This window comes from Zingiber officinale, chromosome 3A, assembly GCF_018446385.1.
Source record: "Zingiber officinale cultivar Zhangliang chromosome 3A, Zo_v1.1, whole genome shotgun sequence".
Lineage (NCBI taxonomy): Eukaryota > Viridiplantae > Streptophyta > Magnoliopsida > Zingiberales > Zingiberaceae > Zingiber > Zingiber officinale.
In genome coordinates, this window is record NC_055990.1 from 63,077,600 (window position 1) to 63,101,591 (window position 23,992).

The following is a 23,992-nucleotide window of genomic DNA, read 5'->3' on the forward strand; positions in this document are numbered from 1 at the left end:
TAGTGGCTCCCGTATCTACACACCAGGTGCTGGTAGATAACACCACTAAACATGTTTCAACAACTAGAGCATGAGATATATCTTTATTGTTCTGATTCCTACGAGGACAGTCTGCCTTCCAATGCCCTGTCTGCTTGCAGATGAAGCACTTGCCTTTCAGCTTCTTCATTCCAGCTTTTTGTCCTGTACTCTGAGGTTTATTCACCTTCTTTGCTAAAAAGACTTGTTTCTTCTTCTTCTTGCCTTTCGACATAGAAGTAGAACCATTTTCAGCATAGTGAATCTGAGAACTGTGATGAAATATTCCTTCTGCTGCCTGTAGTTCTATCAGAAGTTCCGCCAACGTATACTCTCTTTTGTTCATGTTATAGTTCAGGCGGAACTGCTCAAAATTTCTAGGTAGCGTTTGGAGAATTATATCGACCTGGGTTTCCCCATCGATTTCTCCTCCAAGGACTTGTATTTCATTTAGATAAGCTATCATTTTGAGGATATGATCCCTTATGGGTGTCCCCTCAGACATGGTGGCTGTCATTATCTTTCTCATTGCCTCTTGCCTAGCAGTCCGACTCTGGTGCCCAAAGAGTTCTTTGAGATTGTTCATTATATCATATGTTGTTGGTAAATCTTAATGCTGATGTTGCAATACATTTGACATTGATGCCAAAATGTAACACCGCGTCATCTCATCAGTTTTTACCCATTTCTTATGATACTCAATCTCTTCTGGGGTAGAGTCAATGTCAGGTGCATCAGGGCAAGCCTCAGTCAGTACAAACTTATAGCTTTCAGCAGTAAGAACAATGTCCCAGTTTCTTTTCCAATCAATATAGTTGGGACCAGTAAGTTTGTTCTCTTTCAGTATAATGGCCAGTGGGTTGAAAGTCATCCTAAGAATCACAAAAATAACTTTGGTCAGGACTCTAAATTTAGAATAATATTGATTCCTCAAACAATACTATTTTAAATTAACCAACACCTCAAAACACCGTGAATTTTGTATGCCACGATAGTGTGGATGTATACAAATTCAACATTTGTAAAAGGAGGGTGTGACCCATTAATTTTATTATCTTGTCAACCTAACTTTTTAATAAATAAAATTAATAGTTGGTATCCTTCGGTCACACAAATAATAGCAGTGACTCCGATGGGGAGGATACTATTAGACGTGCCTAAGTGTATACCATTACTTGACACTAAGTCCATTAATAAGATTGTGCCCCTTCCGATGGGGAAGATCACACACTCTTAATTAATTTCCTATAGTCATCCAAAATGGAAGTTTGATCTAGTGATCCGCAAACAAACTCATCCGATATGGAGGAAGGCACTCAGAGCCAACGCACAAATTTGTTTGCATCACTTACAAACCAGTAATGGAAATCGTGAAATTTATTAAAATAAATCTCTTTCCCACTTAGTTATTTAAAATGAGAAATTTTAAACTATCCTAGCATACATCACATGCATACACACACATCACAGTAAATAAAAGCAATAAATATGAAAATTATTTTCCAACTATTATGGCCTTTTTCTGTTACTGTCCTCCATGTGCTCTAACCCTAGCTGCTGCCATCTTTAGCCATCGGATTGAGTCGTCGCATCCATCTTGCTTCTTATTCCGCTGCGCCTCTGGTGCTCCAAAAGTACCACGCCTTGCAAGAATCCGATCCACGACAAAAATAGAATTTTACATATATCGATCATATATTCCACAAGGGATTGTACATGTAATCTAGATCGAAAATAAAATTCTAAAATCCTATGGCTAATACAGCTCCTGCCGTATTAGTTACATACAATCATGCACACACAAAATATTGCCCTTGACATGTCCAAAGATCCAATCACACACAACATCTATAAGCCATAATAGTTGGAGCCTGCAACCAAAGAGTTAGCACATCCTACTATTATCCTGCCTAAATTATGTATGACATGTGCATAACCTATTGGAATTCTAAACATACAGAGGCAAACCCTAGTTCTGATACCAATTATTGGTTAGTCCTAGGAAAACGTACCGGTTCCACTGTAAAAAATTTTTTTTTGCACAAGTGTCGAACCTTTCCTTAAATAACCTATTGTGTTCTTTAGAAGTTAAATTAGGAATCGCAGACGGAACTTAACATCATTGATTCCAAATTTAACTTATCTGTTCTTAATGGTTTAGATTTGAATCGCAAGCGGAACTTAACACTATTGATTCAAATCTACCTAAGTTATTAATTCCATTAAATATTAATTTCCAAAATTGGCTTCCAGGACTGCATGGCGAGGCACATGACCTTCTTGGATATGGGAGCAACCACCACCGCCTAGACAAAGCCTTTTAAGGAAAGCTAATATTTAATTTTCTTAAATAACTCTAGGTTAACCAAAAAGAACAATCGAATCACAAATTCAAAAAAGAAGAAAACATAAACTCGAAAAATAAATTCGATAAACTAGATCTAATTACCTCTTGTATTTAGAATTCTTACAAAGAAAATAACTAGTATGATGCGGAAGAAAACTACTAGTTATACATTCTCTTTGTAAGCTAATGACCTTAAGATCTTCTGCCGTATTCCTCGCCTCGCCTTGGATGTCGTGTGGGCGACGATCCTCCAAGATGAACACCACCCAAAAGCTTCTTCCTCTTCTTCTAAAATTCGGCCACCACCACCACCAAGGAGAAGAGAGCAAAAGGGAAAAGAAAAGGGAGAGAGGGGCCGACCACTTGAGGTTCTCCAAGCAAGAGAATAAGAATTGTTGTGTCATGAAGCCCCTCACCCCTTCTTTTATATTACTTTCCCAAGGCAAATAAGGAAAAACTTTTTACAAAAAATAAAATCATCCTCTAGTTTTTCCTTTTTCCTTTTTATTTTTCCTTTTCTTTCCTCTTGATTGAATCAATCACCAACATTAATTTTTGTGATGATTTTTTATTTTTAATTATGGCTAGCCACCTCATCAAGAGAAAAGGAAATATATTTTTTAAAAACTTTTACAAGAAGAAATCTTCTTATAAAATTTACAAGCTCTCTTTCCTAAAGTATGAGTTAAAAAAGGAAAGTTCTAAAAATTAAAACATGTTTTAAAATTTAAAACTTCTCTTATAAAATTTCCTTTTTAATATGATGATAGAAAATTTAATTTTAAAACTTATCTTCCTTTTTTTTCTTAAACCATGAGGATGGTTAAAAAAAGGAAAGTTTTAAAACATTTAAAACTCTCTATTAAAACATGTGACCTAATTCAAATAAGGAAAGTTTTTATAATTAAAAACTCTCTTTTAAAACTTATAATTTTCTACAAAGAGAAGATTTTAAAAATTTAAAAATAACCCTCCTTGTTTGAATATTGTGGTCGGCCCCTTCATGCTTGGTCACCAAGCAAAGGGCCGACCCCTATAGAAGAGGATGTGGCCGACCCTTGCTTGGTCACCAAGCATTGGACCAACCCACTTCTTGGACACCAAGAAGAGCCTTACATTTGGATGGACTTGAGGCTATAATGAGGCTACGACAGGGACCTAGAGGAGAAATTGGTTTTGGCCTTCTGATGAGCTTGAGTATCCCGTGTTCGCCCCGAACACACAACTCAAGTTCATCGATAATAACTCATTCCACTAGAGAGTTATTACCGCACTACCGCATCAATCCCAAATTACATTATGGACTCATTCTTATCATGAGTGTGTTAGTCTCCCTGTGTTTAAGATAACAAATGTCCACTAATTAAGTAAGTTACTGACAACTCACTTAATTAATATCTAGCTCCAAGAGTAGTACCACTCAACTTCATTGTCATGTCGGACTAAGTCTACCTACAGGGTTTAACATGACAATCCTTATGAGCTCCTCTTGGGGACATTCTCAACCTAGATAACTAGGACACAGATTTCTTCTATAATCAACAACACACATTGTAAGTAATATCATTTCCCAACTTATCAGACATATTGATTTATTGAGCTAAACCTCACCTTTTGATAAGTCAAAGAAATAAATATTAAATACATGTGCTTGTTTTTATATTAGGATTAAGAACATACACTTCCATAATAACTAAGGTTTAGTTCTTTTATTGAGTCAGTACAAAAAGAACTTACCTAAATGGTCCTACTCAATACACTTAGAGTGTACCAGTGTAATTTATTAATCAAGATAAACTAATACTTAATTATACTATGACTATTTCGATGGTTTGTTCCTTTCTATCTTAGTCGTGAGCAACTATTTATAATTTATAAAGAACTGTCAGCATGATCTTCTGTGTGTGACACCACACATTATGTTGTCTACTATATAAATTAATTGAACAATTACATTTAACAAATAAATGTAGATATTGACCAATGTGATTCTTTTATTTCAAAAATAAATATTTACAAAAGCTAGGCTTTTAATATACACTCCAATAGTTGTTACATTGCTACTCCCCTTTTTAGTTTGTTCAACCACTGTTTTTAGATCAAACTGGATGTCCTTTAAGGTTTCAGCAATGTGCACCAAAAGCTGAAGTTGTATATTATTTTGTTTAATAACTACAGAGTTGCTTGAGAAAGCTTCCTGATATTCACTTGGCTTCGCATAGCTAATAGCAGGAGATTCAACGGATTCTATTGCTTGAACTGCTTCTTTATAGGTTTATGTATTTCTTGTGATGATGTAGATGCTCATGTGGCAGTCCACCTTTCAATTCGATGGAGAAGTCTTTCGACCCTTTCTAACTTCTTGTTGAGGTCTTCAGTATGCTTAAGGGCTTCCTCTTCGACAAGCTTTGGTTGTTTAACAATTTCGACCACAAGTTTTCTTACTTCCTACTTTATCAAGGACTTATTTTCAAAAAAAATAGAATTGTAAGATTTTTCCCAGCCTTTAGCATGGAAACTTCTCTTTCTACCGAGTTTGTTGATGTGAAGCCAAGCCATGTAAGTAAGCCAGGCTTGCCAAGCTAGAGCACAGTTCGTATCCAAGGTATCAATAGCAAATGCCCTTTTGATTTTTTTTGTTTTTTCACTTCGCAACTGGGTCCCGAAAACTAATAAATGCTAATACTGAAGTTTATCTTAAGGGAGAAAAAAAAAACAGGAGACAGATGCATCAAGATACCACATCATCTAAAAATACTAATAAAAAAAAGGGTTACCAAGACAATTGAACTCCTGTCGGACAAGCTAAAACTTGAGTTGTTATTATTTGACTTATGGAAAAACTTCTCTTAAGACATTTAAAATGTTGCAGTTGATTTTTGTATAACTGTCTCCTGTCCAAATTAATGACCTATCGACATCTCCATCGACGGACTACATGGCTAATCTCATAATCGATATATAAACTATAATTAACCAGTATATGGGAAAACGTTATACATGATTTTTAGCGAGATTTAATCTATACCCATTACAACAATATTACCGCATGCTAACCAACTACGACCTGGGTACCTTATCGATCTATAAAGTGGCCTTTATTATCAGAAAGTATTAATTTTTTAATGAGATAATCTTAATAATTTGTATATGCAAGACAAAAAAAAAAAAAAAAAAAAAAAAATCAGAAGTCCATTATTAAGGCATCGAATTCCAATCCATGATTCCATCCATCTTTAATTTTTTTTTTCCCTATCCCGTGCTTTAAAGGCTCTAAAATGGCTTCCACTGGCGCTCCTTGATTTTCCACGCTATCTTCCTCTCGGCGCTCCCTCAATTTTTGATCTTGATTCGAGTTCCGCTGGCCGATTGGCAATAAAGTCCTGCGCCGCTCCCCGTCTTGACTTTTCTTTAATTCGTCCTCTTCGTTCTGGGATGATCCCTAAGGAGGGAGCTTTCTTCGGATCTGGGAGGGGTCGGCCGTGACGAGCCATGGCCGGGCGGATCCGTCTCGGCGGCGGAGCGTCATCTCCGATGCCAGAGAGGCGAGGGAAGGGCGGTGATGGAGTGTCGCGGAGCGTCTGGAGGCTAGTGCACTGGGCGGCGGTGGCGACCTTCCGGCGGAGGGGGGCGCTTCTGGTGGTTCCGCTCCTCTACCTAGCCCTAACGCTGGTGTTCTTAGGGAGGTGGGAGTGGGACCTCAAGCCGCCCATGCCGGTCCGAATCGGTGTCGCCGTCCTTAGGAGGAGGGTGCCACCGCCAGGGTCAGTGTACCGCAGTCCGCAGGTGTTTCAGAAGCTGTGGCCTTACATGCAGGCCGATCTAAACCACTCCATTCCGGTAATTATCGAAAAATCCCCGGTATTAAAACCGGGAGCTGCAATGCAGCTTCCAATGTCTAATCTTTCCCGTTCTTTTTATTTATGAGCCTGAATCTCTTGTCGTTACTACTGGTTTAGAAAGAAATTCGGTGTCTTTGTGTGAAAACGTTCTAGTATTAGAACCTAGATTTTGTTTTCTTGAAGCGAATGAATTGGACAATTTATCTTATCTTCGTTTAGAGACGTAGCGGAATATAGTAAGATTCTTTATGAATGTTTCTTTTCCAACAAAATGCATGAAAGTTTACCTTGAAGAAATTGATGCATCCGGAGAACAACCTTACTTTCAGCCTATTATAGGCCATTTCTGCTTTCCCGCTTCATAGTTTATGCTATCAAAATTATATTTTGTTTTGCATGCCGTGCAGTTGACAGCAGCATGGCGCCACAAAGCAACTCAAAAATGGAAACCTTGCTTTAGGAAGAGTCTGTCACAAGCAGGTGAGAACTCTGAATACTGCACAGAAACCTGTCTTCAAGAATAAAAAATTCTCTATACAAATAATGTTCCCTTATCCAGGAAAAATGATAAAATTAGTAGTCTTTATATCTAATTTGTATACAGAGTTGCCCCCTTCAAATGGTTTTCTCATAATTGAAGCAAATGGTGGTTTGAATCAGCAACGTCTATCTGTAAGTGCTCTCACAAATTGGCTTCTTTCTCTATACACTAGCCTGAAAATAAGCATAACTATTTTATTTTCCCTTGGATGTAAGTTCTTAAAAGTTTAATAATCTCTTGCAAGTACCCTAAATATTGCTTTCATGTATCTGGCATTGTCCATCACTATTTTCTGTCACATAATGAACGTTGGCCTTCTAAAAAACAGCTTATAGAGGTGATATAATAATTTTTGTTATTTTTTTCTAATCTAAAAAATCTATGGAAAAGAAAGGATAATAAAAAAAAATATGGTAAAAATTTCATTCATTTCACTTATTCCACAAGAAGAAAAGGAAGAAAATAGTGGTTTCGTTTCATCTCAAAAGTATTAATTTTCACGATAAGATAGATTTCCTTCATGTTTGGAATTGTACAAAAAGATTATCTTTTTCAAAAGAACATCAAACAATTTCCATTAATGAAACCATGAAAATCAATTAGAAAATTACAGTATGCTTGTCTAATGAAATGCTTGTTGTTATCTGCTCCAATAACAAATGACCTCTCTTTCATCTCAGATCTGGGGATTTTCTCAATTGTAGTAGCCCCATATGGATAATGCATAGCTCAAAATCTCATTCTAAAGAGCGTAAAGGTTCAAGTCCTCCTCAAGTCATAATGTTAAAAATGCTTATTTAATGAAGAATTCAATAAAAATCAAATCTAATCAATGCCGATATACCTATTTTTTTGGTACAAAGTCTTCTATCAATCCCCATGATCTGAGTCCAAGCTATTGGAATTGTAATGGAAAATGCAGAGACTACCATTAAAGTAATCCAAGAAAGACTTACTATGTTCACATAAATTGTCACCTATCTCTCCAAAGTAATAAATTTCTTCTGGAATTGGGAAGTATTAAGTAAAGACATTATACACAACTTTTCTTGGAATTATATTTACTTTGTCAGCACTTGCTTGTTTTATATTCAAAATGCATAGTATCTAATGTTTTAAAATGGCTTAGCATTCATCTAGTTTCATCATGTTTGTTGCACAAGAAAATTACTTCTGAATTTTCTGTCATACAGATATCTGATGCAGTGGCAGTGGCAGGCTTGCTAAATGCCACACTTGTAATACCAATGTTTCATTTCAACAGTGTTTGGCGTGATTCTAGGTAAAAGAAATGTCTTAAAACTTTGCTTTAGGCATTAATTTTTTATTTATATGTTGCATTTGGTTAGGTGATGAGCTCTTTTTGAGTTTTAATGTAATATATGGTCAATCAAATGTTGTTTACAGGTTAGAAATTATAGATTTCCATTTTTTCTATTGATCAATAACTGAGATCTTTCAGCATTTTTATCAGTACAGCTGGTACAAGGACATTTGCATGGACAAACCTTGCTCCTTAATGAGATTCTTATTGAAGCCTAGTATGCTTGGCATGGTCTATGTGATTTTATAATGCTCTAATTTCTAATGAATTGTGGAACAAGATTTTGCGATGTTAGAAATGAAATACTTTTGTGCAGGTCTTCATTTTTTTTTTTAATTTTCTTTTTTGATCAAAGAACTTATATGATGAATTAGGTCACAAACCATACTGAGTGTATTTTTCTTCTATCGCATGATACTTTAGAGATTGCATTTTAGTTCTTACCATCACGTGTGCTAAGGCTTCTAATTATGGGTGTCCATGGCTCCATTAACAGAATACCACTTTTCATGTGGGACTATGATTTTGTAAGTTAATCTTCACCAACAATTAATTTGTGGGTGCTCATGGTTAATTTGACACTTTATGTGGTTATATTTAATATTCAGAGTCTGGTTTTCTTACTTTGTTATTTTAGTGAAATATGACTGTAGTTGTTGGATATTTCTTTTCTGGAAGAGTACACTGAAATAATGTCTTGATTTTGCTTGTCTTGATTCTTGTAGCAAGTTTGAGGATATATTTGATGAAGAGTACTTCACTGAGATCCTGAAAGATCATGTAAGAGTGGTAAAAGAGCTTCCTCCAGATATATTGGATCGATTTGACAACAACATTAGCAATATTTTAAATATGAGAAGTAGGGCTCTGCAATCAAAGACCTATTATCTAGAGAAGGTTCTGCCAAAACTGATAGAATTTGGGTATGTGCTTAATGTTTAAAGTAAAATATTCCCCTTCTCTCTCGTTTCTTACCCAACCATTTTTATAGATCTTTATATACCAATTCATGGTTAAGGCTTTTGGATTGTTTGACTTGAATGGAAAAGAAGCCTTTAGTCTTGGTAGAAATTTTTTCAAGGAATTTGCTGTGTCCTACCAGTCATATCTTTCCAATTGTATTCATATTTCTTGCTGTATCATCCTGCTACTTGTGAAGTTCTTTCATTTTGTTTATTTTGTCATATATGTTTGATTGAGTGTCTGTAAATGTTTGATTGAGTGTCTGGATGCACACAATCTATTCTGATATTTTCCATTTGTTTGGTTTATAAGCTATGTTCTCTTGAATGTCACATGTAAATGTGGATCCAAATTCAGTCCCTCCTGATAATTAAGATTCATGGTCAAATTGATTCAAGCTTAAGTTTTCTTTAATGCATGGATTCTAATTGTTTAAACTTAATGAGACACAGTTTGGTAATTCTCCACAATTTTAACCATTTGTAAACAGATTCAATCAGTCTTGAAAGTTCCATTACTTCTTTGAAAATTGAATAGATTAATCATTAAATAATTGACTATTCGGTTATCATATAAAATTGTGTAGATACGGATTCAAATTTGAATTGTTTAGGCTTTAAAAAATGGACTGTTGTTCTTTTGTGATTTTAATGTTTACTTGTGTTTTTGTTCAGAGCCATACGAATTGCACCCTTCTCTAATAGATTGGCTCATTCCGTTCCACCCAGTATCCAAGGATTGAGATGTTTGACCAATTTTGAAGCACTGCGCTTTTCTCAACCAATAAGGGCGCTTGCAGACAAAATGGTAGACAGAATGGTAACAAACAGTTCAAAAAATGGTGGGAAATACATCTCAGTGCATCTTCGGTTTGAACAGGTCTTTTGTGATATTCTTGCAAAAAATTTGTTTATGACCTTTTGGCCAAGGGATTGAAATATTGGGCATTTTACATTTCAGGATATGGTAGCTTTTTCATGCTGTACTTATGATGGTGGCCAACTAGAGAAAGATGAAATGAATAAAGCTCGTGAAAGAGGTTGGAGAGGGAAATTCAATAGGCCTGGTCGAGTTATTAGCCCAGAAGCTAACAGAAGGAATGGGAGATGCCCCTTAACACCACTAGAGGTTCTGTACCTAATTCCTTCCAACATTATCATGTGATATGCCTGTGGAAAATGTCTACTAAAAGTTGACCTACAGTCTAGGCAAGAACCATTTACCGATGTCTGTTGTGTTTGTGTTTAATGTCATGCCTATCCTGTACTAATTTGTGCTGGTTGCTTACATGGAAATTTTTTTTATTATGTTGGTCCACATGGAACAGGGACATTGTTATAGAAACCTCACTCTGCCATGGAGTTATAATCCTTATTCCAAGTATTTGGGTGACAATGTTACCTTTACAGCTCAAATAAGCTCTACTACTAAAATTGTATGCTTTATGCAAATTTATATTGATGAATTTCAAGCAATAATCTTTTTCTACTTGAGCTACTATCTTTGATTCTAAGAGCATCCACATCAGCTTCCCTATCTAAAATGTATAATTTAGGGTAAAAAAGTTACTTTATTAAATTTGGGTATCCACTTTTATTACACCATATATCAACTTCTTTATTTTTTCTCTCTCCTCTATAATGTTTAGGGAATGAAATTCATTCCCTAAATTTAGAGAAGCGCTATTCATAAATGCAAAATTTAGGGAATGGATAGGGTAGCTGAAGGGGAGCCTTGGCGTAACGGTAAAGTTGTTGCTTTGTGACCAAAAGGGCACATGTTCGAATCCTGGAAACAGCCTCTTGCAAAAAGCAGGGTAAGGCTGCGTATAATGGATCCTTCCCCGGGATTCCGCATAGTAGGAGCTTCGTGCATCGAATATTGCCCTTTTTTTATAGGATAGCCGATATAAAGGTTTTTTAGCTACCCTATCCAAAATTTAAGATAAAATCTTTGGATAGGATAATTTATGTGGATGCTCTAAGTATCTATATAACTGTCTTGTCTTATAGTTCCAATTATCTCTAGTAATAAAATTTATACATTGTGCAATTGTTAGGTTCTCCATGATGAAATTCAGTTTTTCCTCATTGTCTCATAATTATATAAAAAAGAAACCTTCTATAGGTTGATCTCTAGGGTTAATCATACTCTTATCAGTATCCTTCATTTTTTTCTACTTTAATGGAATAATTGTAAACCCACAATTCAATGTGAATTATATGGTTTCCTTGTCAATATTCAGTACCTATAAAGGCACACACTATTACAATGGCTGTTAGATCATAGGATCAATTTTTGACACAAACTTTTTATTTTAGGTCTTTAATATGACACACTAAAACAATGTGCTTTTGCATGCAAGGCAGTTACTCATGTGATCATTTTGATGTCTGATTTTCACCTCTCACACATGATTTGGTCAGTTTGTTTATATCCATGAACTGCTTGGCATTGACAATTTTCACATATTTCTTCATTGTTGTCAGCCAGTTAACAAAATGTTGTTTTCCAGGTTGGAATGATGCTTCGAGGCATGGGATTTGATAACAATACGTTTGTCTACGTTGCCTCTGGAAAGATATATAATACAGAAAAATATATGGCTCCTCTCCATCAGCTATTTCCTCTCTTAGAGACCAAGGATACCCTGGCTTCAACATATGAACTTGCACCTTTCAAGGTATTTTAATTGTTTTAGGCATTTTTATGGCTCAATAATGTCTCAGCATGGAAAAATTCCTTTTTTGTTTTTTTTTGTTTTTGTGTGTGTGTGTGTGTTATCTATATTTACTCGTTGTTTTATATATCTACCATTCATTAAAATATCTTGTTTCATATAATAGTTCCTTAGATAACTGCATCTTGATTTATGCTGATTTTTTAATTTGTTATGCAATCTAAATGTATAATCCTTTCCCCTAGGGACACTCATCACGGTTGGCAGCACTTGATTATAGTATCTGTGCTCACAGTGAAGTTTTTGTAACAACTCAAGGAGGAAATTTCCCTCACTTTTTGATGGGACACAGGCGCTATTTTAATGGACACTCAAAAACAATAAATCCCGACAAGAGAAAGTTGGTGTTATCATTTGACAACCCTTTTATTAGGTAACAACATTTATTCAGAATGTTGCTTGGCAAAAGTTATTACATGGCCTTTATCAGTTCCTTTCTCTTCCCTTATAGCTAATAAGGCAGTAATTCAGACTTAAGATGGTGGCCGGTGGGAAATTTCTGTGGAGCCGGACCGGTCATCCCCAGGGATAGTCAATGAGGCTAACTGGGATTATCATTTTTTTTTTAATAATGTAGTAATTCAGGTTTTCACCTTTTGCATGTAGAGGTGCTATATCTGGCTAATATCAAGAATAGTTAGTTTTTTCTGTCTTGCATGAATATGTCATGTCCAAGGTATGACACAAGATATGTAATGTAGTTCAATAATTAAGAATATATCAGGCTAATGTAAAGAAGAAATATCATGACAAGAATTAAGAATGTTCTCCTCTGCAACTCAATTACTAGTTCAATAACTTACACTTATTTTTCCATTTGTTGAATGTAGTTTTCAATTTTATTAGTTGTTACATTGGGTAGTTATTTTTGTTATGTGCTGGATTTCCAGCGTGATCAAACCATGAAGCCTATTTTACCGCATTGCTAGAACTGTGATTTGTTTCATGAACTTGTATTAAATTTCATGACTCATCATAACTACTGTGTGTTTGATGAATGGGCTACTTCTGATCCATAAAACATCATGAGTTATCTTGTCAATTGATTCTTTTTATCTTTTTCCCTTACCTTTGGCATTATTTATATTTCTTTTGATCAAATCTTTGGTATAATGAATTTTATAAATGTCTGATTGAACATGAATTAATTACAAAAACCAATCTACAATACTTACATGATACCAAAGCTAATAATCTGTCAATCATATCTCTACAATTTTAGTCCTCACATAGTGTAACTGCAGCTTATTTCTTACAATTTCTGATTATTACTAGCCAATTTCTTGTTCCAAGATACAAACATCTTTAGGTGATGCATGTGTTATTTCTCCTGAATGGTAATTGAGCTGGAAGTATACATATTATTTTTGAGTTCCATCTTACTCATCCATCTCTAAGGTGCCACGTCATGTTAGCTCTAAAATGTTGGTCTTCACATAAGAATGTATAATGCCGTCATGTGAATATAAAATATCAGAAGTAGGTCTTTATTAACAAACACAACTGGTAATAGATTAAATACTACACATTAGTCTCTAATCATATTTCATTCAGTGTGGACATAATGTTATGTAGACATTCTCTTGATTTGCAGATGGGATAGGTTCAAACGTAATATGCAGGAAGTTCTGCATCACAGTGACGTAAAGGGCATCAGTTTGAGAAAACCAGATGCATCCTTGTACACTTTTCCGATGCCGGATTGCTTGTGTCAGCAAGCAGAAACGTGACATACTGTAGATTATTGGTTAAACAACTTAAGTCTAACAACAGAAGTGGGCTACTTTTTGAACGCTTTTAACACAGTTGTAAGTAGTTTTTCTCAGTATTAGTCAATCAATTGTAATCCTAATTCATTCATTCTTGTGCACAATCCTTCACAATTGCTTTCAATTTATATGGCATCACGATATATGCAAAATTTACACTATGTGAGAAGATTTGACGTGCTTCATGTGTATGCATCAAAAATTGCCATGCACTGTCAATAAGAAATGATTGAACTGCTATTGAGTATTTTTTTTTCTTTATACTTTTTGGTATCTGAAAAAAATATTAAGCACTTTTTGTGCTTTTTGTCATGTTCGATTAGATAGGCTCATTCAAGATTCTAAAAGCTGCTGGAATCCCGTGACTACATGTGCTAAGGCGGACAACCAGTTTCATCATCCATTTGGTCGATTGCAAATGTATTCAAAGAATTAGATATATGAATAGGATTATGAATTTTATGAATTGATAATTAAAGAAATAATAGATAAACAGGATAATAGCATAGCAGAAATAAATATTAATCTAATAGTTTATAAATTTAAATTAGGAATGTAGATCAAACACAATTAAAATAAAGTAGAAATAATAAAAAAAATATTTTTTATTTTTAATTTCTTTTAGGTGGAGAAAGCTTATAGCAAACGAATATAAAAATTAAACACAATTATAAAATGAGGTAACACAACATAAATGAAAATGTACTCTAGAATTTCCGATCAAAACTTAAGCACAAAGTTGCAACGTGTTGTAGCACAGAAAGTACGAGAGAGCACATGAGCACAAACATAGAGAAAAATGATCGTGAATTGGTGAGTTTCAAGCTCTGCCTCGAATATCCTTTTATAACACTCTCTCAATCGCTTAGAGGCTCTCGGGGCGTCTGTATTCGTGCTGACATGACTACAATTTTTATTCATGAGATAATGTTGACGAAGCTTCTCGGTCATCTGGAGAGGGGTCAAATTTGATCTTGATCCGAGTCACTTGGATTGCTAATAAATGTCATCTCTCGGTCGCCTAGAAGCCACTCTGGTCACCCATACACTTTGGTCGCCTCGACCCAACTACTATCACTTGGACCCTCCGAAATCATTCGTCAAAAGTTATCACTAGCCAGTCGCCCGAACTTCCTTTGGTTGGTTGGAATCGTCGAACCACTTCCTTGCAATTATTACACGTAATGAGTAGGATATAGAATCTAAAGTTACTCACACTTACTTCACTAGATTTTGACCCATCTAGTTTGGGTGGCCAAACAATCATTGGACTTGTTTGCTAAGCAATCAGCTCCCTTCCACATATTTGGATTTGTGCCAAGCAATCCACAAACTTGGAATTGATTCACCTAGCTCCCAACTAGGACTTTTTTGTAAGTACCCCGTGGTAGTTTTAATATGATCAACTAAATCAAGTTAGGTCATGTTATATTTTGATGTCCATGTGTCTAAGTGTGCAGGAACTTAAGAACACAGGAAGTCGAGCGAAAGACACAGCTAGCGAGAAGGATGGCACGGGAGAGAGTTGATGGGCTCAGTGCGTTCGAGGGATGAGATGTTGCAGAAGAGTACGCTGGCAGACGAGAAGGAAGCGCTCGACGTTTCCGAGGGATGAGAAGCCGGAGTGAAAGGTTGCTCGAGGATGCCGGAAGATGGGTTTGGATGAGTCCTATTTCGGATGGCCAAAATCACCCAAGTGAGTGGAAGCAGAGCGGAAAACCCGGACCCAAACAAGCAGAATCGGAGCAGAAGACCCGAACCAAAAAGTTAATAGGATATTGACTTTTTGGGTCCAAGCACCCGGACTAGAAATTCTATCAAATCACGACGTGACGCGATCCGTTGTGACGAGAATAAAATTCTATCCACGTTCAAGCGCTTGGAACTCTTCCAAGCGTCCCGATTAGGGCTTTAAATATAACCTTGATCCTAGAAGCTAAACAACAACACTTGTAATCAATTCTGTTTAGCTTTCTAATTGAATGTTTCAACTGCTGTAAGAGGCTTCTCCACCTAAAGGAGACTTTTAGTGAGTTTTACTTGCCTTGAATTAATAACTACTTAGGTTGTAACCAAATAAACGATCTGCCTATTTATTTCTTTAATTAAGTTTCTCTTTATGCAAATGTTTCTTAATTTAGTTTGAAAAGACGAGAAATGTTTTATTGTTTATTTCAGGCTATTCACCTCGCCTCTAGTCGGCCGTCAAGGGACCTACATTTCTTGCTTGGTTCCTAGCCAAGATAGTTCTTGTCTGACTCTTAATCAGGACTTTATCACTGCCTAACTTCACTTTCTAGGATTTTTCATTGTTTGACTTTACTCATCAAAATTTTACAACTATCAAGTTGCTTGCACCAACATACTTGATACCAAGTTGTTAGATCACTAACAAATTTAATTTTACCTTAGTCATATATTAAAATTCTAGGTTAAATGTTATGTACCTAGTATCAATAATCTCTTCGTTTTTTTATAGTATGAAAATTAAGTTAAAGTTAGTAAATAATAGTTAGTAATAAATGATTGTGAGTTGTATATTTAATGTATGATAAAATGATTGAAATAAAAAACAATCATACATGAATATTCAATTTATTTTCTCCCCGCTAAATATTGGTCCCCTTAATCATACCATGTTTGTTTAAATTTGGAGGAAAAATATAAACAATAAATTTACTTGATATTTAATACCTTTTTATTTCCCTTCCCTTTTGTATTTATCAAAAATGGGTTAAATGGGAAAGAATAAATAAGTAAATCAATGTAAAAATAAAATCAAGTGTAATCCACAAATAAATCCAACCGTTTATTAAAATATACTTCAAGTCATAGTCAAGAGAAAGGAAACTGCAAGTCTAAGGTAAATATAAATGACGACAACTAATCTAAGTCATAATCAAGAGAAAGTTAACTGCAAGTCAAAATAAATATAAATAACGATAACTAATGAAGATAAGTCGTCGTAAGGCAGTATTTGTTGGCTTGTATGTTGAGATCGAAATATGTCCATAATCTGTTGTATCATAAGTTAAAATACACGAGTGATGTTCATCTCGATTTGAGTCATGCGTTCCTCTAAGGTTAAAAATGATGAAGTTGTGGTAGGTGCATAAGTTGCTGGAGATGTGGCTAGCTGATTTGTATTAATACTGGGCTTAAGCGGGATTTCATGAGCCTCTGGATAAGTCTGCCTATTGTCTTTGTAGACTAAGATATTTTCTCTGAGGGCCATTTTGACTAGGTTAAATTGGATAAATCCTATCGTGTTGGAATTATTTAAGGGTTGGATATTTCCTCCATTAACATCGATATCGAAAGATTTGAAGATGAGAGTCAAGATGTGATAGTATGACATAAGGACTTGATGATTTGACGATAGCGGTTCCATGATGGATGATTGAGTTGAAATCTGAAAAGAATTGTCGACTTAGAAATTTAGGAGGTATGGAAATGTAGGTATTTTGTTCATACCTAAACCTAAGGCCCTCAAAAGAAAATATAGAGTCGGAATGTGTTGAGGTGTTGACTTGAGTCGAGTGACGTCGAGATCTAATAAGTGAAGTAATTAAAGTGAGAAAAGAAAATGGATTTGTAAAAATAATTAAAAAAAACTTAGTTAGGCATGGTGATTGGAAGATAGAAAAACTTGAAACCTGAAGTTGAAATCGAGAAAGGAATAAAAACCAGGTTTTGAACATGAGACGAATTAGAAGATAGGTTTTGGATTGAACATTGGTGGTTGTCTAAGGTTGATTATATAAAGGCATACGGTTGCCTAGGGGGAAATAATCTGACCGAATATTAATTTTTATTGGAGTTGGTTAATTCTATTCGAGTTTTTTTTTTTGTTAAAATTTTATTTGGCGGTCGCCTGTAACATATTCGGACTATCAAATAGTTGTTTTTTTGGATTTTTTTTTCAACGTTTTTAACGAATCCCTAAGCAGAAATATTTTGAATATAAGATTCACAGGAATTTGAAAAGATAAGATTTTGAAAAGACCTTTTGAAATGTTCGACTTTAATTGTGAGCTTGACTATTGATTGTTGGTACGGGAAGCATCCGACGATCGAATCTAAGTTTTGATAATGGCAAAGGATTCAAAGTTAAGGTGCTTTGTTATCTGACAGCTTTTGCTGAGTGTTTCAGGAAAGTCCTAACTGCGGTTAGGCAAGGTAAAACCCTAGGGGGTGGTAACCCTAGGTCATAGGGGGTGGTAACCCTATGCGGAAAGTCTTGGCAGGTCGATGGCTTCAGGCAAAAGTCCTAGGGGGTGGTAACCTTAGGTGGAAAGCCCTGGTGTCGCGAACCAGGTGAAAGTCTGAACTGGCCGGTGAAGTGGATATTCAGCAGAAAGTCCGGAAGCATCGAGTGCCGAGCAAAAGTCCAGTCGATCTGGAGGATCGTACTGGCGACAGGTAAATCTCCTTAGTGGAGTAGGTGAGGACGCGTTCCCCGTAGAAGGAACAGTAGGCGTCGGGTCGACCTAGGGTTTCTGGTAGGAAACCTGAAGTCAGACTCGGACAGTCAAGAGACTGTTAAATATTTCAATAGTTATATCATTGTTTTGTGCTAACTTTGTGCTGCAGGGTATTTTTGGGATTAACATATCTTGCAGGGACCAAAGTACAAAAAAAGACCTCGGATGAACAGTGCCGAGGCGCCTCCATGGAGCTTGGAGGCGCCTCGGGTGCGAGTCAGGAAGAGGCCAGCGCAGCAGACTGGAGGCGCCTTGAATGGAGTTCAAGGCGCCTTGGACCGGAGGTTGAAGGCGCCCTGTATAGGCTGAAGGCGCCTTGAACCAGATAGAGTTCGACCAGGTCCGTGCTGATCCACGCGGGTGACTCGGCTCGTTCAAGGCGCATAAGGCGCCTTGAACCCCCTTTATAAGGGGTCTCGACCAGCAGCTTCAAAAAAGAACTTCCAAGCAATCTTTCTGCTACAAGCTGCTCACGAGACGATCCCGAAGTGCTGCTACGAGACACCGACGACCTGGAGCTCCGAAATCTTCAGATTACTATATTATCGTCGGTATAACTGTACTTTTTCATTATACTTAACTGTATTACTTGTACTCTTGTCGATCTTATAGTTGTTGCCCACGGAAAGCGATCAAGGATCGCGGGCCTTCGAGTAAGAGTCGTCACAGGCTCCGAACGAAGTAAATTCTCTTGTCTTTCTGTGTGGTTGTTTACTTTCCGCTGCGTTACTTCTCCGATAGATTTTACGATTCCGATAATTGAACGATTTTAGCCACGAGCGCTATTCACCCCCCCTCTAGCGCGTCTCGATCCAACAATTGGTATCAGAGCCCTAAAGGAATTTGTTTAGCCTTAAAGTACTAGCATGACTCTGTTCATTCCCCCTTAATTAATGCCAAATTAAATTCTTAGGGTCTTAGAGTACAAGCATAAGAAGAACTTTATATTATCCTAATTCCAGCTCATCCATTCTAGATTATCAAACATGTGCAATTTGAGATGAGATTATTTGATAATATTGAAAATTTAAGTTCCAAATGAGAAAATGCTAAACTTTTGAGAATTTATTGAAAATTAATTAGAGTTAACTTTAGCAATCAGAATTTGATAATTAAATATTTTTAAATCCTTTTAAATTAATATTTTGACAGTAATTGAATTAATTTTAAAAGATTTTTGAAAAGAATTTTCAAAAGATTTTTGAAATGAATTTTCAAAGGATTTAAATAAGTTTTTCAAAAGATTTTTCAAAGCATTTATATAAGTTTTTCAAAGATTTTTGAAATGAATTTTAAATAATTTTGAAATTGATTTTCAAAAGATTTTTGAAATGATTTTTAAATAATTTTGAAAAAGATTTTTGAAATGATTTTTAAATAATTTTGAAATTTATTTTCAAAAGTTTTTGAAATGATTTTTAAATAATTTTGAAATTGATTTTCAAAAAAATTTTGAAATGATTTTGAAATTAAGTTTTAAAAGATTTTTGAAATGATTTTTAAATAATTTTGAAATTGATTTTCAAAAGATTTTTGAAATGATTTTGAAATTAAGTTTTAAAAATCATTTCAAAAATCTTTTAAAACTTATTTCAAGGCTGGAGCTGGCTGCGAGAAGCTGCTCAAGGTGCCTTGATAAACAGTGGAAGGCGCCTTGAACAGATGAAGGCGCCTGGTGAACAGTGGAAGGCGCCTTGAGTCTGTGATAAGATTCGACCAGTTCGCTCCTCATCTCCCCGGCTGACTCGGCTGTTCAAGGCGCCTTGGTGAACAGTAGAATCGCGGAAGATTGCTTGGAAGTTGTTGTCCACGGAAAGCGATCAAGGATCGCGGGCCTTCGAGTAGGAGTCGTCACAGGCTCCGAACGAAGTAAATTCTCTTGTCTTTCTGTGTGTTTGTTTACTTTCCGCTGCGTTACTTCTCCGATAGTTGTTACGATTCCGATAATTGAACGATTTTAGCCACGAGCGTTATTCACCCCCCCCTCTAGCGCGTCTCGATCCAACAATTGGTATCAGAGCCCTAAAGGAATTTGTTTAGCCTTAAAGTACTAGCATGACTCTGTTCATTCCCCCTTAATTAATGCCAAATTAAATTCTTAGGGTCTTAGAGTACAAGAAGAACTTTATATTATCCTAATTCCAGCTCATCCATTCTAGATTATCAAACATGTGCAGTTTGAGATGAGATTATTTGAAAATATTGAAAATTTAAGTTCCAAATGAGAAAATGCTAAACTTTTGAGAATTTATTGAAAATTAATTAGAGTTAACTTTAGCAATCAGAATTTGATAATTAAATATTTTTAAATCATTTTAAATTAATATTTTGACAGTAATTGAATTAATTTTAAAAGATTTTGAAAAGAATTTTCAAAAGATTTTTGAAATGAATTTTCAAAGGATTTAAATAAATTTTTCAAAAGATTTTTCAAAGCATTTATATAAGTTTTTCAAAGATTTTTGAAATAATTTTTAAATAATTTTGAAATTGATTTTCAAAAGATTTTTGAAATGATTTTTAATTAATTTTGAAAAAGATTTTTGAAATTAAGTTTTAAAAGATTTTTGAAATGATTTTTAAATAATTTTGAAATTGATTTTCAAAAGATTTTTGAAATGATTTTTAATTAATTTTGAAAAAGATTTTTGAAATTAAGTTTTAAAAGATTTTTGAAATGATTTTTAAATAATTTTGAAATTGATTTTCAAAAGATTTTTGAAATGATTTTGAAATTAAGTTTTAAAAATCATTTCAAAAATCTTTGAAAACTTATTTCAAGGCTGGAGCTGGCTGCGAGAAGCTGCTCAAGGCGCCTTGATGAACAGTGGAAGGCGCCTTGAATAGATGAAGGCGCCTGGTGAACAGTGGAAGGCGCCTTGAGTCTGTGATAAGATTCGACCAGTTCGCTCCTCATCTCCCCGGCTGACTCGGCTGTTCAAGGCGCCTTGGTGAACAGTAGAATCGCGGAAGATTGCTTGGAAGTTGTTGTCCACGGAAAGCGATCAAGGAAGCTTGCTTTACCTAACTTCAAGCCGACCCGACATATTATTTGCGGTTAGTATGTGCGCAAGATACCAATCTTGTGCAAAAGAGTCACATTTAACCTATGTTAAAAGAATACTTAGGTACATTAAAGGTACTCTAAATATAGGACTCTGGTACCCTAGAACTTGCACCTTTGACCTTCTTGGCTATTCTGACTCGGATTACGCCGGATACAAGTTAGATAGAAAAAGCACAAGTGGTAGTTGTCAATTTCTAGGACAATGCCTAGTAAGTTGGTCAAGTAGAAAGCAACATTGTGTGGCTTTGTCTACCACTGAAGCTGAATATATAGCCTTAGGTGAATGCACATCTCAATTGCTTTGGATGATGCACACTCTTAAAGACTATCAACTGAACTATCATAACACAAAAATCTCAATTGATAATATAAGTTCCATAAATTTAACAAAAAACCCAATTCATCACTCAAGGACTAAACATATAGAAGTGAAGCACCATTTTGTAAGGGATCATGTAGCTAAGGGTGATATTATACTCAACTATGTTGAGTCAAAATCAAATCTAGCTGACATCTTCACAAAACCCTTACCTGAACTTGAGTTCAGCTCACTTAGAAGACAAATAGGAATGTGTTGGGTAGAATAGACAATGTTTTTTTAAAAATTGGTTATGATTTGCTTTTAAAATTTCTAGGAAAATACTTATTTCAAAATTCCAATTTCTTAGAATTTTCAAAAATTCTGGATTTAGCTTAGGTTTTCCCCTAGATATCATGTACCCCTAGATTAAAGCCAGAGCATCTCACAATCACCTAGGTATACCTTGCTTGTGTTTGACAAACTTAGAATGGCGTGAGGTGCATAGGGTACAGCCTGGACTCAGGAATGCTTATATTTGTGCATCAATATGAGTCTGGGCGTTAAACACATCATAAATAATAATCAAGTCAAGTCTTCTAGCTCTAGCCAACTCTAGCTGGACCAAATGGACTTAATTTGACTAACCATGTGAAAGCTACTGCCCTCTAGGCAATCAGCAAGTAGCTAAAGGTTAGACAATTGGGAAAAGTGTGTTTCAATTTTTTTTAAGCATGATTGTACTTTAAGGTTCTAATCAAATTACTTTACCTGATTATTTTAAGGCTCTGATACTTAATCAAATTAAACTCAGTAATTTAATTTGACTCATGCTTGGACTAGAAAACAAACTACTGCTACTCCCTGTGTCCTAAAACTAAATATTTTTTAATATCAAAGTTTCTTCAAAATGCATATTCAAAACTTAATTACAGTTTTTCAAAACTTGTCCATGTAATTGAGTATTCAAATATTTTCAAATCTAGTCAACTTTTTATAACGTTTTAAAGTTTTCAAGTGACCTCATATTTTATAACTTCTAAGCAAATCCCTTTTTTGAAAATTCAAATACTCATATTTTCAAACTTAGTTAATTTTAAGACTATTTTAATTAGACTTAGTTAGATTGTACTCTAAACTTAGCTATTTGGCAAAATATTTTCTCAATACAAATCATTTCGAAGCTAAATATATAGCTAAGTATTTTCAAATTTGGCAATCTAAGAAGAAAATTTATTGTTATCCCTCTTTGAAAATTTTCCTTCAGAAAAATACAAATCTACTTTCAAACTGGTTTATTTTTTATATATGGCAAAGGGGGAGAGTAGGTAAATTAAAGTTAAAGGAAAATTCAAAGTATTTAATAAAAGGAGGCCTTTTATTAAGGGGGAGTCTAATATTACCAAGTTAAAAGTTTCCATCTTAACTGTTATTGCATTTGAAGTTTATTTATTTAAGCTTGGTTAACTTTATGCATATGTTGTTTTTCTTAACTTTGAATTACGTATTGCCATAATAAAAAAGGGGGAGATTGTTGGTGCGGGAAGCATCCGACGATCGAACCTAAGTTTTGATAATGGAAAAGGATTCAAAGTTAATGTGCTTTGTTATCTAATGTCTTTGAAGTGTTTGCAGGAAAGTCCTAATTGCGGTTAGGCAGGTAAAACCCTAGGGGTGGTAACCCTAGGTCATAGGGGTGGTAACCCTATGCGGAAAGTCTTGGCGGTCGATGGCTTGGGCAAAAGTCCTAGGGTGGTGGTAACCCTAGGTGGAAAGCCCCGTGTCGCGAACCAGGTGAAAGTCTGGGCGGGTGGAGCGGATGTTCAGCAGAAAGTCCGAAGCATCGAGTGCCAAGCAAAGTCCATCGATCTGGAGGATCGTCTGGCGACATGTAAATCTCCTGAGTGGAGTAGGTGAGGACGCATTCCCGTGAGGGAACAGTAGGCGTCGGTTCGACCTAGGGTTTTCAGTAGGAAACCGAAGTCGAATTGGACAGTCAAGAGACTGTCAAATATTTATATCATTTGTTTTGTGCTAACTTTGTGCTGCAGGTATTTTGGGATTAACATATCTTGCAGGGACCAAAGTACAAAAAGACCTCGGATGAGCAGTCCGAGGCGCCTCCATGGAGCTTGGAGGCGCCTTGAATGGAGTTCAAGGCGCCTTGGACCGGAGGTTGAAGGCGCCCTGGATAGGCTGAAGGCGCCTTGAACCAGATAGAGTTCGACCAGGTCCGTGCTGATCCACGCGGGTGACTCGGCTCGTTCAAGGCGCCTTGGTGAACAGTATAAGGCGCCTTGAACCCCCTTTATAAGGGATCTCGACCAGCAGCTTCAAAAAAGAACTTCCAAGCAATCTTTCTGCTACAAGCTGCTCACGAGACGATCCCGAAGTGCTGCTACGAGACACCGATGACCTGGAGCTCCGAAATCTTCAGATTACGATATTGTCGTCGGTATAACTGTACTTTTTCATTATACTTAACTGTATTACTTGTACTCTTGTCGAGCTTATAGTTGTTGCCCATGGAAAGCGATCAAGGATCGCGGACCTTCGAGTAGGAGTCGTCACAGGCTCCGAACGAAGTAAATTCTCTTGT

At 35.8% G+C, this 23,992-nt stretch overlaps 1 protein-coding gene across 2 annotated transcripts; it reads left to right on the plus strand.

Moving 5' to 3' along the window:
* The first annotated feature begins 5,611 nt into the window (after positions 1–5,611).
* LOC122051955 (O-fucosyltransferase 9-like) lies at positions 5,612–13,735 on the plus strand. 2 transcript variants are annotated; one of them, XM_042613318.1, is made up of 10 exons: positions 5,612–6,205; positions 6,615–6,687; positions 6,812–6,879; positions 7,942–8,030; positions 8,798–8,995; positions 9,710–9,914; positions 9,996–10,163; positions 11,551–11,718; positions 11,961–12,148; positions 13,370–13,735. In XM_042613318.1, exons 1-10 carry the CDS (start codon positions 5,858–5,860, stop codon positions 13,503–13,505), a joined length of 1,641 nt encoding a protein of 546 aa, XP_042469252.1. In that variant the 5' UTR covers positions 5,612–5,857; the 3' UTR covers positions 13,506–13,735. The 2 variants fall into 2 exon arrangements, with proteins under 2 accessions (XP_042469252.1, XP_042469253.1); XM_042613319.1 differs by lacking the exon at positions 13,370–13,735 and adding an exon at positions 12,227–13,357.
* The last annotated feature ends 10,257 nt before the right edge of the window (positions 13,736–23,992 follow it).

Bases quoted from the DNA above. Each gene is read 5' to 3' on its own strand.
- LOC122051955 (XM_042613318.1), top strand. From the start codon at position 5,858: ATGGCCGGGCGGATCCGTCTCGGCGGCGGAGCGTCATCTCCGATGCCA. The intron at 6,206-6,614 runs GTAATTATCGAA...CATGCCGTGCAG, and splicing joins ATCTAAACCACTCCATTCCG to TTGACAGCAGCATGGCGCCA. The intron at 9,915-9,995 runs GTCTTTTGTGAT...TTTACATTTCAG, and splicing joins TGCATCTTCGGTTTGAACAG to GATATGGTAGCTTTTTCATG.